General features: G+C 43.4%; 1 protein-coding gene across 1 annotated transcript in view; it reads left to right on the top strand.

Annotated features, from left to right (window-relative positions):
- Positions 1 to 15,241, top strand: part of UBE2O (ubiquitin conjugating enzyme E2 O) — a 65,925-nt gene that overhangs the window by 20,075 nt on the left and 30,609 nt on the right. The window contains exon 2 of the mRNA XM_074921692.1: positions 14,224 to 14,283. Coding sequence (XP_074777793.1) covers positions 14,224 to 14,283 — 60 coding nt within the window. The remainder of the gene's footprint in view (positions 1 to 14,223; positions 14,284 to 15,241) is intronic.

Here is a 15,241-nt window from a genome sequence, read left to right on the forward strand (position 1 = left end):
CAAGTCTCTGAGACACTCCTCTTGTTTAAAATGGAAGATTTCATGGTTTCCTGGTTGTACTAGAGGTGTGTTACTCCCCTGGGGACTCTTCTGTTGTTGGGTCTCCTGAATGCTTAAACCATTACTGAAAACTAGATTTGAGCATCTTGGGAAATATTTTTTCCCAGTAATTTGTGATTGCTGTACAGCTGTTGGGTTACATTGTGCTGTAGAGCGTGTGTGGAGTTGAGAAGCATGAAGATGTATTCCTCCAAGAAGTTTACTGTTGTCTGTGTGCTATGTCCAGAGGAAAATCCATCTGGCAAAGATTAATGCAGGTATAAATGATTTTTTTCCCGTGAAACCTGTGTACAGAGAGGTACTTAATCTGATTTCAGCAGGTTTAGAATAGGAACTGTGTGTACTTCATACAAAACCAGGGAACATCTGGTTTTATTGCTCCCCTGGTTTCTATGTCATTGCTATAAGCATTTACTGTGGCTCAGTGACTTCTGTGAGCTGTCTATATATGTGCTTTTTGGTTGCTCAGTTGCCAAGGAAGGGACAGGGTAGAAGATTCCCCAAGATACAATCTTGAATTACTGTCACATCAAATGTGCTGCTAAATAACTGAATGGATACCTGTGGAGTAAGAGGAGAGGAGAGTGGTGTTTCCATGCGGGTGTTGGATGTTTTGCTGGTCAAATGCTGTGTTGTCTTGGGTTGCTGACACAAATCTGGAGAGCTTATGATAAATCGTTTAGAAGCAGCCTAGAAAACACCTGAAGGCAAGGTGATACAGTAGTGTTGTATGATTGCATTGATGGGGTATAAATATGATTTTGAAAGCTTTGTTCTCTGGCTGAGATAGGAAGGAAGAAAAATTCAGTCCACTAGACTTGCCTGTGCTGTGAAACAGTCCTTTGCTCCGGGAGTGTTAGGTGTTTGGCCTAACACTTCTGTACCTGTTGCATCATTGCTATCAGTGGTCCTGGTGAGATTTTCTCAGAGTTACTGAAGGGAATTGAAGGGTGGTTTCTTCTGTATTATAGGATGCACAAACAGAAGGCAGTAAATGAAACCTGCTGTGGCTCGGACATGTTTTAGTCTTCCCCCAGCCATTCTGCAAGCGATGAATTCACTCCTTGAATAAAAAGGCATCTAACAGTGCAGGGGTTGCAGAAAATCAGTTGTTAAATAACTGGGCTTCTGTAGCCTGGTGTATGGATTCAGTAGGGGCTGTTCCTTCTTTTTGTAATGGCCAATACAGCATTTATGGGGGGGGATAATTGAAACTCTTTCAGTGAATAGAAAATGCAGCTGAGGTTTTTTGGGCAATGATGCAATTGTGCTGCATTGTCCCAGTAGCATTCACACACTCTCTTCTGCAGTCTGAGCTGGGGGAGTGGCTTTGCTGTTTATCAGAAACAAATGCATGCACGGGGAACCCACACTGTCGCTGAATTTTGTGTGGATTTTCTGTAGCATTCCAGAGGTTGCTTGAACTGGTTGTAAAGGCTTTGATTTTTTTTTTGTTTAAACCAGTATCTGACTTAACTGTGGATACAGCTGGTTCAGAAGGCATGTTATTTTACATAAATCATTTGCAGAACACTTACTGTGTCCTGCAGCTATTAGCCATTGTACCTCTTAAAACAGCATTTGACTTTGTTCTGTGCAAGGAGGGACTGGAGGGATGACTCTAGACCTCTACCCTGGATATGTCTTGACCAGGAGGCAGTGGTACTGGTTGGGGTTTTTTTAGCTAAATTTCAGAGTTCTCCCTGAGCACTCTTAATCACTAGCTATGAAAACTGCCCCCATCTCCAGCCTGAGCATCCTGTATTTCCCAGCTAAGCCAGGAAATTTAACCAGGTCCTGATCTGCTTCATTGAATCCACTGCTCTGTCTCTTCTCCTTGGGCTTCAGACAGAAGCAGAGCACACGTATCAAAGCGGTAAGGCACTGCAGTGTGTTTGGGGAATGCATTCTGCATGCGAGATCAACCCAGAATATTTCTCCAGGGGGATGCTCTCATTTTGGAGCAGGCATGAAACTCAGAGAAGCTACAAGAGACCAGTCAGCTCCATGCACTTGCTGCCCAGGAGTGATTTGGGAGTGTAGCATGACACAGCATTTGCTGTGCGTTCAGCTACAGCTATTTATACATCACTTTTCGGTGTTACTTTGTCTCCTGTAGGAGGTTCTGTACTTTATAAAATAATCTGTTTTAAATAAAATTTGTTACAGTTCCTAGACCTAGGTGAGTATTATGGCTTTGGCAGCGCTGTACCTCTGGGTCCAAACATGGCTGAATGTGAGGGAATTTCATCATTAAGGTATGTCTGAATTCAGTCTCCTAAAGCCATTTGACCTGCAGACTGGACTTGCATTGCGTCTTAATGTGTGAACCAAAACTGGCACGCTAGGGATTTAAGGATAATAGGCTAATATCTTCCCTCTATCCTAGGAGAGAAAATTGCAGCGATTGTGAAATGTTACTGTCTGTGTTGGGGGGAAGGGACTCCAGTGAGGGTGGTAGTGGAGGCTGTGGGTGAAAGAAAGGGAAAGAAGAGTGGGCTGTATTACACTAACCATCCTGTGTCAACCTCCTACGTTCGGGTGTCGCATGGCTGACATCCTATCAAAGAGCTCTGGCTGTGTCCAGAATTTTAAGCAGCTTTATAAATAGTGTTGCTCAAACTGCCTGTGTGTGCAGAGACTGTGAACGACTGGGGTAGACCAAAATATTATTGGTTTAATTTTGAACCAGTCCAAAAACTGAAGCAGTAAAGAGTAGAAACCTGAGGTGTAGAAACGCCTATGGGTTATCTTCCTCTGCAATGCGAAGCACGTATCTGGGGGGGGGGGGGGGGGGGGTGTCTGTTAGGCAGCATTGCTGGAGATTGTAGGCTGTAAGACTTGCAAAGTATGAATATATGAATCTTGTTAAGACATCTTAAACCGTTCTTTCTCTCCTACTTGCCTGCCGTCTTAAAGCTGCTTGCAGGTTATGCTGTCTCTGAATAATTGTGAACAATTAGAAGCTAATTTAAATGGCTGGTTTGTATTCACAGCAGCAGCATATGAGCTAACCAGCTGGAAAGCAGACACGGTGATTTTCTGTTGATATGTCTCCCTCTTGTTGTTCGCTGGCAGTTTTTGCAAGGTGGATTTTTGCTGCAGGCTAATGAGGAGTTTCTCCTGCACACTGATTGCAGGGGGAGAGAGGATGCTTCATTCCCTACCACAGAGTTACCACCAACCTAGCAGTGTCGAGTTTCAGCTCAGCAAGAGCTCCAGGTGTGGAGCAAAGGAATTATTTTTCATGGATACACTCTTTATTCCTACTTCCAAAGATGTAGAAAGGTGTGGTGTCACTTACTGTGCCTCAGGAGTGAATTGGTCAGCAACAGCCACACAGATTTCCTCGCAGCATCCTTTTTATCCTCTGGAAAGGCAGATGGAGGTTCGAGCAGCCCCACTCTTTCCTCTAAACCTGGCAGTGTGCCTCAGATGCCACTCAGAGTGGTGAGTGACTAGTTCCTACACTGCTGATGCTGTCCAGATGGTAACCCCAGCACAGCCCAGCAAGAGGGTAGAAAGCCTGTTGCGTAACTGCCATCTCCCTCCCAAGGCAACAATTTGATGAATCTTTTAGCTTCAGATCTGAAAGAGCTGCTGGACAGACTCTTTGCACACAAGGAGCACAGCTTAATTGGCAAGCTAAAACAGGGGGCTGTTGGGAATCCCAGGAATCGAGACCAGTGACTGAAATGGGCTTCTACTGTCTCCCTGTCACCCTGGTTGGTGCTAGCATCTGGGTGAGCTTCTCCTTAGGGGATTCTCTTCTAAGTTAAATGCATCTCATTTAGACCTTGTTAGATACTACCAAAAAGATCAGCACAACCATTGCCTTCACCCTGGATGGTTAGGTATTCACCAGGGTTTTCACAGCCATCCCCTTAGATCCTGTTTGAACTGGGCATCTCTCAACAAACTGGGCTTGGGTGTCTGCTCCTCATGGCTGTTTTCTTCTTGGTGGGGATTGCTATCTCTGACCTGTGTTTCAGATGAGGCTTTACTTGAGGGAGCGTTGAGACAGCCTGTCTGTGAGAAGTGCTGGCTGATGTAGAGACAAAATGTTGTCTTTTCTGCTTACTGCTTCCAACCAGCTTCTGCTGTGTCTTTAACTGCAGTCTCATGTGGGTTTTTTCAGGTAACAGTGCCATCTGGTGCTAGAGCACTGCTCTTTATCAAGCTTTTCTCAAATTCTTAGGCAGAGGTAGCAGGACAATATTGCTTTTAATCAGCCATCTTACTATAAGAAAATGGGAGGAGGGGTGTCCTGTAATAATCTGTGCTGCTGGGACATTGCACCTGGAGGAGATCCTTTAGGCCTCTCTTGTCTTTTCTTTTAAGCAGCTGTTTTTCCTGGAACTGCTATACTCAAAAGACTGGGTACTTGAAGCAAGAAGTATAAACTCTTAGGAGGGAGATCATATCTTTTCCTATAAACTGCTGCTCAGAAGAAAAGTTCTATGTTTAGATTAAGTCCTACAACTGGGGACATCTTGAAAGATTCCCCGTAGGACTAAGTGGCTTACTGCTAGACTTACTACTCAGTAAATCTTCTCTTACAAGATCTTTCCATGTTTTGTAGTCATAGTGATGTATTTTTAAACTTTAGCCCTCCATATCTTTATGCTAAGCATCATTATCATGTTCATTCTGTCTGAATTATTTTTCGGGTCTCCTCTAAGGTTTTGTAAACCTTTTTGCACACAAAGGGTTGCTTTGCATTCCCTGATGGAGAGACCTGTTTTTTGATTGATGTGAGTTTATGGGGTATAAGCCTGTTTGAACATATAATTCAGCAGCACTTGATGACAAGGTTGAGCAAAGTCAGACTTTTCCCGGTTTCACTGAAGATCATTCTTGTCTGTCGTGTCTAGAAAGCTCAGTAGGCTGTTGAGGTCCTGTTCCTCAAAGCCAGAGCTGGTGCTTTAGGTACCAGGTTGTCTTTGCTGCTTTACCCCTTCTTGAGGCATCCAACCCAGGCTCACATGCGAGTGGGTTCCCTGTTCCCACATACTTTTCATGATGAGTGGTGGTGCTCAACTTTTACACACATAAGATACAAATGTGAAACTAAGGATGCTGAAAAGCTGAAAGCTGATGTTGCTGATTATAGATATGATTTACCTTCCAAGTGAAGGGGAGAGCAAGTTGGATTTGTGCAGCTTTCCTTGCTGCAATTCCAGGACCCTCCCCTCTCCCAACCACATTGCTGCCTCTGCTGGGAAATGCTTGCAAACCTTCTTCTTTTCCTTTAAATAATAACTCAGGAACCCTCCTGTTGTCTTGTCTTTCTTCCCTTGAATTATTGCCTTGTACTTTGTTTTTAGATTGGTGTGTTCACCAGGCCAGAGAATCTGTCTTGCAGTGTTTTCCAAAATGTCATGTAAATTTGGAGAGCTACAGAAGTGATTTGTTGCCAGTATAATAAATAATGCTTGACAGTCTTGGACGAGGGAAATCCAAGTAAAAGATTTACTTCTGCTAAGCAAAAGGTTTATGTTAAAGCCAGATTCCTCTGCTCTGAAGCACGGCATTTACCTCCATTATAATTAAACTGAAATTTTATTGCATCTGATGATTTGTTCAGACTTTTATCCAAATTCCATTTCTTGGAAAAGGGAAGTAGAGCCTTTCAGTGTCTTTCTGCCAGAAGGCTCCAAGGTGGTATTTGTTGGGAGAGGGGGAAGATGCTGCAGCATATGGCTGTGAGTGAAGGACCAGAATTGTGCTGCAGGAGGAGTTTTCTATCTACAGAGGATGGAAAGATACTCTGCCACTGAAGAACTTCACCACCCAAAAATAATGGAGAGGGAAATAAAAAAAAACCAACAGGTAGGGTGATTAGAAATGTAGACAGGGACAGGTAGCTACAAGTCCATTGCAGGTAGGTGTGTAGATAGTGGAAGCTCAGGAGCTTCAGCCTTAAGTTGCAAGGAGCTCAGCTGAGTGGCACAACTTCAGGTTTCTGTGTCTCCATAATATGTCATAAAGACAAATTAAAGAGCAGTCAGTTTATCTTACAATAGCTGCAGGTCCCTGGGGAGGCTTGCTCTGTTGGGAGATAAGAACTAATGACACAGCTGGATTTTGAAGTTGCCTGTGTAACAAGCCTTCCTGCACTGCTGGCAGTGTTGAAAGGAAACAGTGATGTGGAGCCAATGATTTGATTCTCATTTTTCAGATTGCCTGATCTCCTGTGGGTGTTGCAAAGGCTTTCCTCCTCTGCTGCCTTCCATGCAGTCACTGGCTGTGTGTTTCCTAAATGACTGTAGAAGGTTGCAGGTTCTGCCTGTCTCTGGCAGTCCAGTAAACAATCGGCGTGTAATTTGATAAAAAATCATGTTCCCCTAGTACAGGGGTTTTAAAGCTGTTGTAGACATTCAGCTGGTGACAGGCGAGTTTATTTTAGAGCAGTGTGTGATGGCCTGGGGCTGGAAGCTGCTGTGCTTATCCCTACCAGTGATGGGATCTTCATGTGCTAAATTAGGAAATCTTACTTTAGGTCATGCCTTTTCCTTGTTTTCTGAAAAAGTGTTGTATCCACACTGTACAAATAAATCCATAGTAGTTTGCTGGTGACGGGCACTACTTGGGGTAGGCTTAGCGGTGAATCTTTTGTGCTGCTAGTTGTGAATGTGCTGAATGTTGGATGATTGGCAGATTCAGATCTGCTAGTTGCACGAACAAAAGAATTGTAATACGTTATGAGTTGACTGCCTGCAGGTAGTGCTGCATGTGATGCAAAGCTGTCTTGATTTCATCTTAGCTTCTGCAAAATCCTTTAAAGCATTTATCTCTGTTTTGGGGGGTATTTTAGCACTTCCCTGCCTGTTATGTTGTTCTTGCAGCTGAAGTTAATTGTCAACCTGACCTTTTGCAGAAGGATGCTTTGCACTGCCCAGAACAGCCTCATGAACAGGCTTTTGGACTCTTTGCACTGAATACAGGAAGAAAAAATCCTGCTCACTGTCCTTCCCCTGCTTTGACCAATCCAAATGAGAGCTACATGTGCCTAAATCACTCAAGGTTGCTGTGAGTTAGTTTAATACAGGCCATGCTGAACATTTTTTTTAAGCTTCTGGTGCAATTCCCAAGTAACTCTGAATATCTTCTTATAATTCTTTGAGTGCTTTGAGATGACACATGATACGAGGATATTATAAAAATGCAAAATTATGTTAAAAAGCAAAATGGCTAAAAATCTAAATGCATCTAAAGGCATTAGTTATGTGGGGAGAGCAGTGATCAACCCTGTTCTATAGTAGGGTTTTGGGAACCACGTACCACTGACATCTGCTGCTTGATCAGGCAGAAGCCTGGACCTTGTCCCAGAAGGACATAGTTCTTCTTTATTGTGTGAGACTCCACAACCTCCTGTCTCAGCAGATATTGAACTTTTTGTCTGGAAGAGCCACAGACTACGTGTGCTTCTCATGTAGCAGTAGCCAGGAGCTGTCACAGGCAGAACTTCTGTGCCAATCAGCGCTGAAGATTTATTCTTGTAGTTTTGCAGCTGCATTCCTCAAGGGTTGTTTTTAAAACCCTCCATATTGTCTAGGTCATTGTTGAGCTTTTCTGGGTAGTAGAATTTTTGTTCTCAAGAGTCTTAAGTTTCTAGTAGTCTTTCTTCTGCCTCATTCTCTCATCTTTCCTCCCCATAAAACCCAGTGTGGTTGGAAACCTCCAGTTGTTCGAAGTGAAGCAACTTGTGCACTTCAAATGTTGCAGTATGAACTAAACCTGAGCTTCTGTGGGATTCTCTGCTCTTGCTGCTTTATCCTCTCTCCTCCTGCATTTTAGATGGCTCATGTGCAATGCGATATGATCAATGTAATAGAAGTCTTACAAGGGAAGTGAACTTAATGTGGAACATATTTTCCTGAGAGTAGCATGTGATGCCACTAGTAATGTGTTGATACTGAAATTGTATTAAAAATAATCTTGGCTTCAAATCTTCTGGGTCTTTGAATTTCTGAACCTTTGTCATCTAACTCTGTCTCCATGCTATATTTGGACAGCTGACTTGCTATTTTAGACACCTCATTTGGGTTTATATAAAAACAGCTTGTGTTGGGATGATTGCTACACTACTGTTTTAGCTGAAGTGAATTTGGGTGTGTAATCAAACCTTAGAGTTAAAAATAAAAATTGGGGGATGCTGAGTTGGGCTTTCTACTGCCAAGCCAGCTGTGCTCCCTCCTGTCCTGCCACCGTGGGCGCCCATCCCACACCACCCCTGCACCAAGGCTGCTGTTGAGCCATTCCACGTTACAGCTGGCCATAACATCAGTTGGAATAATTTTGTTTTCTAGTAGTGCTCAGGGCTAGAGTTGTTGGTGTACTAGGAGCTGCTTTGTGTAGGAAGGAAGTTTCTCCTTAACCTCCAGTAAGAGAAGAGGACCTAATAACTTTCAGGGTTAGAAATGGCATGGAAATACCGTACACCATCACCTGCTTCATGTGGGCTTCAGGTGCTGAGAGGCCAGGTCATTTGAAAGACCTGACAAGCCCCTCTGTCATCTGAATGAAGCAAGATTATATCTTTTCACAGAATTGGGCACTTCAATTTAGCTTTAATTGATTATGGAGCATCCTCTGAGTGTATTCTGGGGTTTGGAGAGCTCTGCAGTGCCTTGTTCCCTGTTGCTGCAGTAGACTGCTTTTGCTATGGTTTGCTCTTAACCTGTTGTTTTTCTTTTTCCTCTGAACATATAAGTTTCCATGACAACTTCCAAGCTAACATGTAGGTGCTGTCCCTTCAAAACCAAAAACCTAATGTGAGGATTGTGGGACACTGGCAGTTGGAGCTGGTGATGTGAAGGGATATTCCAGGGAGGGGATTAATTTTTAGCTCCAGAACAGCTTCAGCGAGTTGACTTGCCAGGAGCACACTCTAGTGCAGTTTAAAGAACCGCTGATATGTGTGAGACTAAAATCCTAACTGTTAAACTTGGACAGAAATCAGACATCTAGTTCATCTCTCCTCCATCATGACATTTGTCCATTAGCACAGAAAAGACAAGTGACATGTTTTCTGTAATACCTTGACTTGACCGAAAAAAGGGCACCATAAAAAAGTAATACATCCAAAAGACATATTATTTTTCCCCTCACACTTTCTTAGTCCCCCTGACAGAACTCACCATCACTATTACAAGACAGGCGTTATAAAATTGCAAGTAATTCTTGTTTTTTATTTTTTGTTTGCAAATGTAGGAGAGCCTGGAAACAGTGGTTTCAATGAGATCAGTTACACAAGGTGTATGAGAAGCGCTGGGACATGTGAGATGGAGAAATAGCCCATAATAAATAGCAGTAGCAGGTCTGTGCAGGTCAAAGCCTGGCTTCCCTGCCCTCATGGTGGTGACCACTGCTAGCAGAGTCAGAGTCATTAATTCAGATGGTAGAAGCAACTTCCATAATAGTTGACTTCTGACTCTTAGTTGAATGTCAACATCTCAACCATCATATTACAGTTCAGGTAAATGTATAGAGTTTCATCTCCAGCATTGTGCTTTCCTTTTTTTTTTTTTTGTGGTACCTTGTATTCCCATTTTTATAAGCAGTTACCATGGGAGGGTGGGTGTGTGCTGCTTTTTCTCCTCCATCCTTATGTGCTTATTCCCAGAGCTCTTGTTTTGGAGGGTAAAATCTGGAATGTGTCTGGAATAGAAACTGATGTTCTCACCACAGTGATTGTGTTGGAGGTAGAGGCTGTGGGATCACACTAGCACCCTGAGCAAATTTTATTCTTTATTGGTCAGACATTGCAGTTATGAGATAGCACTGACTGATAAAGCTTGCCAATACCAACTTAAGCCATTATACTGGATCAGGTGTGATCATCCATAGCCAGGGTGCACTCTCTACTGCCCAGTAGCTGAGCAGAAATGCAGTTATAAAACCATGGCTGGTCGAGGTGAAAGGTGTGCTCCCAAGTCTGTGTCATGGTATTGAAGATTAAGGAACTGTGATCTGAAGTTCAGCCTTAGGCAGTGATGAATCATAGTGACAAGGTGTGCTGGCCTTCCTGGTGTCCAAGCATGGGTTGAACCTGCAAGAGCCATTGAGTACTCAGCTTCTCTGAAAGCTGGTAAGGGAGCCTGTGCAAAAGGTGCCTGCTAGTGTATTTGAGACTACATGTAGATGCATTCACCCTTTACAGCTGTGGTTCCCTTCTGCATTTAAGCTTGTCCCCAAGCTTTTCTTCTTGGGTTGTTTGGAGCTGGGGACAGTTTGTTCATAATTATCTCCTGTGACAACATTGTTCACTCAGAGTGAAATGTGGCAGTAGCAAAACCAAATGCTGCCATTTGTAGGCAGAATTACCTTCTTTTATTTCTCCTAAAGTAAGAGATCAAGACTCCTGCCCCATGCAAAAAAGAGACTGTATGGGAAGAGGAAAGGAAGAGATGTGCTGGCAGTAAGGGTGTATGTACTGTCTTTCCCCATTACTTCATAAAGCATTGTGGGGGGAATGACACTGGTAGCTTTAGACTGTGTTAGAGGTGGTTTTGTCCATGTTGGGTACTGATGATGTTACAAGCAAACCTGAGCAGCTAATTAGTGGATTTAAGCTCTGCTTTTACATATGCAGATAGTGACCAGGGTTTTATGCCACTGCTGAGTACTTCCAGTACTGGATCTGTTTGGATACATATCAACCAAGGCTAGTTGTCCCTCTATCAATCTCTAACTCCTCTATTATTTGTCACTAAACTTCAGAAGTGATTGCTGCTTATTTACCTGCCACAATACTTGGCGCTGGTGGCTACTCCAAATCATCAAAATAGATCGCTCTGATTTTGATTTCTTGTCAGAAGGTAGCAGCTGTTGGAGTGGAAAATTGGACCCATGTCTCCCATTTGTTTTATGGAGTTGAGAGGTTAAACCCAGAGAGTTACAGTGTGAGTTTAGCCCACCCCTGCCCAAGGCTGCTTACAGTTAGCTGCTGAATTGCTTGCTAAAGTGAGGATCCCGCTTACTGTCACAGATATATCTTCCAACCTCTGCAGTTAATTTAAACAAACAAAAAAACCACACAAACAAAAACAAACCACAAAGATTTTGCTTCAAATGACAACTTTGTGATAAGAAATTAGTCGAATGGTTTCAAGCAATAAACTACCAAGGCTTAAGGAGTAGCTCAGCAGCTAAGCAGAAAGGTCTGTCCTTCTTTCCTAGTCTGCCCAGTTTCAGGTGAGAGCTGTGATGGCTGCCTTATTTCATTTTGAGATGACTCAGCTGAGCAGGGGAACAGGCTCTTGTTGGTCCTTGTTCTCTATGCAAAAATGAAAACTTCTGTACCCCTCCTGCTTTGGTATGAGAGCATCATCAGACCTGGTGAAGTATGAGCTGTTCTCCAGACTGCAGCTAGTACCTTTTGACTAGTAGTTCTGCTGTGGAGCTCAGGCATTGATTCAGTGCTGAGCACCTGAATAGTGGAGGAAATACATGGGTGCCAGAGCTATTTTGCCACTTTTTGCAGTTAGTGCACTAACCAATGTCCCTTTTTGCCTGGGTTAAAATGTGTGTGCAATGATGAGTGTCACTGGTTTGCTTTATTTAACGTACATAATGTGAATTTATTTTTTTAAAAAAAGGCAACATAAAACATGCCTTACATTTGAGCCCAGCTTGGCATATGGGACTGCAGGACTAGCTGAGAGCATCTGAGGAACTGGTATTTCTCATTCTTGGGACTATTATCAAGGTGCATAACTAGAACATAAAACTAGTCATGTTAATACTGGCTTTCATAGAGGTAAATATAGCAACTGAGCTGTAAGTACCTATTTTAAAAGTGCTTCTCCAATATTGAGTTCCGTCACTGCGGAGTGAGGGGGTTGACCTTCGGCTGATGATCACATCACTCTGGGTATAACAGATGAGAGGAGGAATGACTGAACTGTCATGTGTTCATCAGCAGCCATTCTGGTTTCCCCTGGTTGGGTTTCTTCTGGGTTTTGACAGTCTTTTGTGTGATGACAGACCTGCTGAGTATTTATTGTTGATGCTGGCGTTCTGCCTACTACTTGGCTTGCTATCCTAGCAACTGAGGCAGGTGGGTCTGGCACATGAAGCTGAAAATAGTTGTGCTGCCTTTAAAAATCAAGAGATCTGAAAGTAGGTTAAATGTAGCCCCCCCTGCAGAGAAAGTTTTATGCCTTGCTTTGGGAAGAATTTGTGTGATTACATCCTTCAGGAAGGATTACAGAATGGGAAAGCTATTCATTTACAACTTTTATGATTTACCAGAGCTGACAAACACACAAATATTGCTGTGCCAGGTAGCACTGGATCATCTTGTTAGTATGGGTTCTTCAGATACAGTTTAATACAGAACAGAGCAGTATGGCTCAATGTTATGTTGAAATGTGTTAAACACCATGTGTCAGAGATCAAATTGCCCTAATGCATGTTGAAATGAAAGTATCATTATGCAGTTGGAGCTCTGCAGCAAGAGAACTCTAGTCAAAATACCCAAACTGCTGCTCACGTGTGAGTACTTACTGGAATGTGAATGTTGCTGCCTGGTTCTGGATGCTGAGAGGCTATCTATACAGTACTTATTTTAACAAATAATTTTAGAAAGCTGTGTAAAAATTGATGTGTGTCTATATACCCTGGTGGGATGTGGGAGGCAATGAAAACACTTCCACAGTCTGGAAATGGGCTGTGGGAGGCTTCAGGTTTCCCACTCCAGTGGATTTCTGACTCCAGAAGTTGGGTCTAAAAGCCTAGCTGGCTGCCTCTCTTCCTCTTACTGAAACACTCAGTCAAGAAGGCAATAAATACTCAGGTACTTCAGTTTGATTCCGGATCCTGTCCTTGGATTATAGATTTATGTCTAATTTAGTAAAGCAGGCTTTAAGCCAGGGTGTGGGTTAGGATGAAATGCTGACAAAGCACAGTGGATTTCGGGCTGGGGATCAACAAGGAGAAGCCACGAATGCAGCAGCAGTGGAGAGGCAGGTTCTGAAAGTGAGATGTGAAAGAGGCTCTGTCCCTGATAACTGCGTTTGCATGGTGCTTCCCAAAATGTGTGCTGTGTAATTAGTGTATTTGCAGGGCTCAGAATGATGTACCAATGCAAATATGTTCCTGACCACTGAAATGCAGATGAGGCTTCTCCCTGTTCAGCAGAAGGAATTCTTAACTGAGTTACTGTGAGGCTGAGCAAGCCTGAAATTGGAGCTCAGTCTTGTGGCCTCCCTGTTAGTATGCTTAGGATGTTATCCCTCGTGTAGCGTATTAATGTATTGGATGGTAACTGCGTTTTGCAGTTTTGAGCTTGTTGATAACACTTAATGAAACAGCCTGCAAGTAGTCTTGAGATCACTGAAGCAGCATAATGGACTGCTTTTGGGAGGACATCACTGGGTTAACTGACCAGTAATCGCTGGAGGTTCATAAGTGATACCTTCCCTTACCAGTAATGACTCCTGGTGGCCTGTGGAACTAATGTAGAATATGTAATGCATCTTTTGTTGCCAGCATTAGCAAGTCAGCAAGTGCTTTAGAAGGAGCTGGAGTATGAGCAGTGCTTTGACTTCATCCATGCTCTTCTTGATGTTTCATGTTACCTGCATGGACCTGGGGGCTACTAAGTGCAGTGACAGCCATTTCTTTTCCTTTTTTTTTTTCCCAAGGCAAATGCTTGCTGCAGTGAATTTGGCACCAATTCCCCTGCCAGCTAAGACTTCTCACTGTACAGTACCTTGCTTAAAATGTTCCAGGCCAAACAGGATTTCCACAGATCATTGGGTGAAAAGCACGCAGGATGAGAAACAGCACTGTGGTGTGCTGTGCTGCTTCCTGTGTATTCTGTCTTCTCTAGTCCATAGGCTAGATGTGGGTAGGAAATGATGCGGGGAAAGGAGGACACTTGAATGAGTCAGAATGTCTGCACCCTTTTTGATGTGTCTTCTGACTTAGGACAGTCGTAGACAGATTGCCTAGTTGCTGTGTTTCAGATCTATCAGCTGGATTTTGTGAACATGCTGAGGGGATTAACTCTGTGTATGGAAATGCTCAGCATCTTCTGCTGAAAACCTTCTCAGTCTGGAGGATTGGGATGCTGTGCATTTGTTTTTGTTATGTTATTTCTGACTAAGTACCATTTGGGGTCACTAAATTCTGTGTCTCTCTCTCCCCCCTTAGCTGAAGCTTGAAGATCGTTCTGTGGTCCCTCGAGATGTGGTCAGACATATGAGCTCCAGCGTAAGTGCTTTTTTCTTTGTCCTTTTTGATTGTGGTACTGCTGCATGGATTTCTAAATCTTGCCAAATTGCCTGAATGGAACCGAACAGTAATGCTTTTGAGCATGTTCTATTTTTAGTGTGTTTGATAGACCTAGCTGCATCCTTTGAAAATGAAATGCTGATCAGGCTGCCTCTCTACTGTTGCATATCTGCAAAGGTCTCCTGAGCAAGCAAGCCTGATGATGTCAAATAATGAGACAAGAAGCTTGTCTGTCCTGCCATCCTTTAAGTTTTAAATCAGTCCATTCTGAGAGATGAGGAGTGCAGACCTGCTCTCTCAGACCTAACAGGGAGACTGGAGCGGAGGCAGATCGCATTACTGCTGTGTGCCTTTTGGTGTGCTGTGGTAGAGAATTTGGGGGAAATATTTTCAGGGAGACCTCTCAATCCACAGTGAGCACCATCTTGTCCAATTTCTCCCAGAAATACAGCAAATCCTAACACTGGTGAAGCATCTGATGCAGGTTGACAAAAAGCAAGTGGGTTCTTCGTCAGCAGCCTGTGATCATTACCTCTGCTCTTTCTGGATTATTTTAAGTCCTAGTCACTTTGTTCTGCTTGTACAGCATTTCTGCTTATCAGAGGTGTGTGGATTTGTTTTTTATATAGGAAATTAGTGGGAATGTTGTTCAGTATCGATTATCAGATGAGATGTGGTCTCTTCAGGAGCTTAGCTAAGTTGGCAGTTTCTTGTTGCTCACACCTAACCTATAACCCCGAGCCATATGGCCTGCCATGTGCATGCCTGTATCTTCTCTTGACTCCCTTCCAGCCATGTGGCTACTGAGGTTGTGATGAAGCAGGCAGCTGGCCACTACCTGCTGCATTTGTGCCACATGGTGTGCAGCCTGGTGCAGGGATGGGGAAGGCCATTCTTTGGCCTGGGTGTTCTGTTTTTTTAAATAAAGCTTTTTTTG

The sequence above is a fragment of the Athene noctua genome, chromosome 18 (genome assembly GCF_965140245.1).
Source record: "Athene noctua chromosome 18, bAthNoc1.hap1.1, whole genome shotgun sequence".
Lineage (NCBI taxonomy): Eukaryota > Metazoa > Chordata > Aves > Strigiformes > Strigidae > Athene > Athene noctua.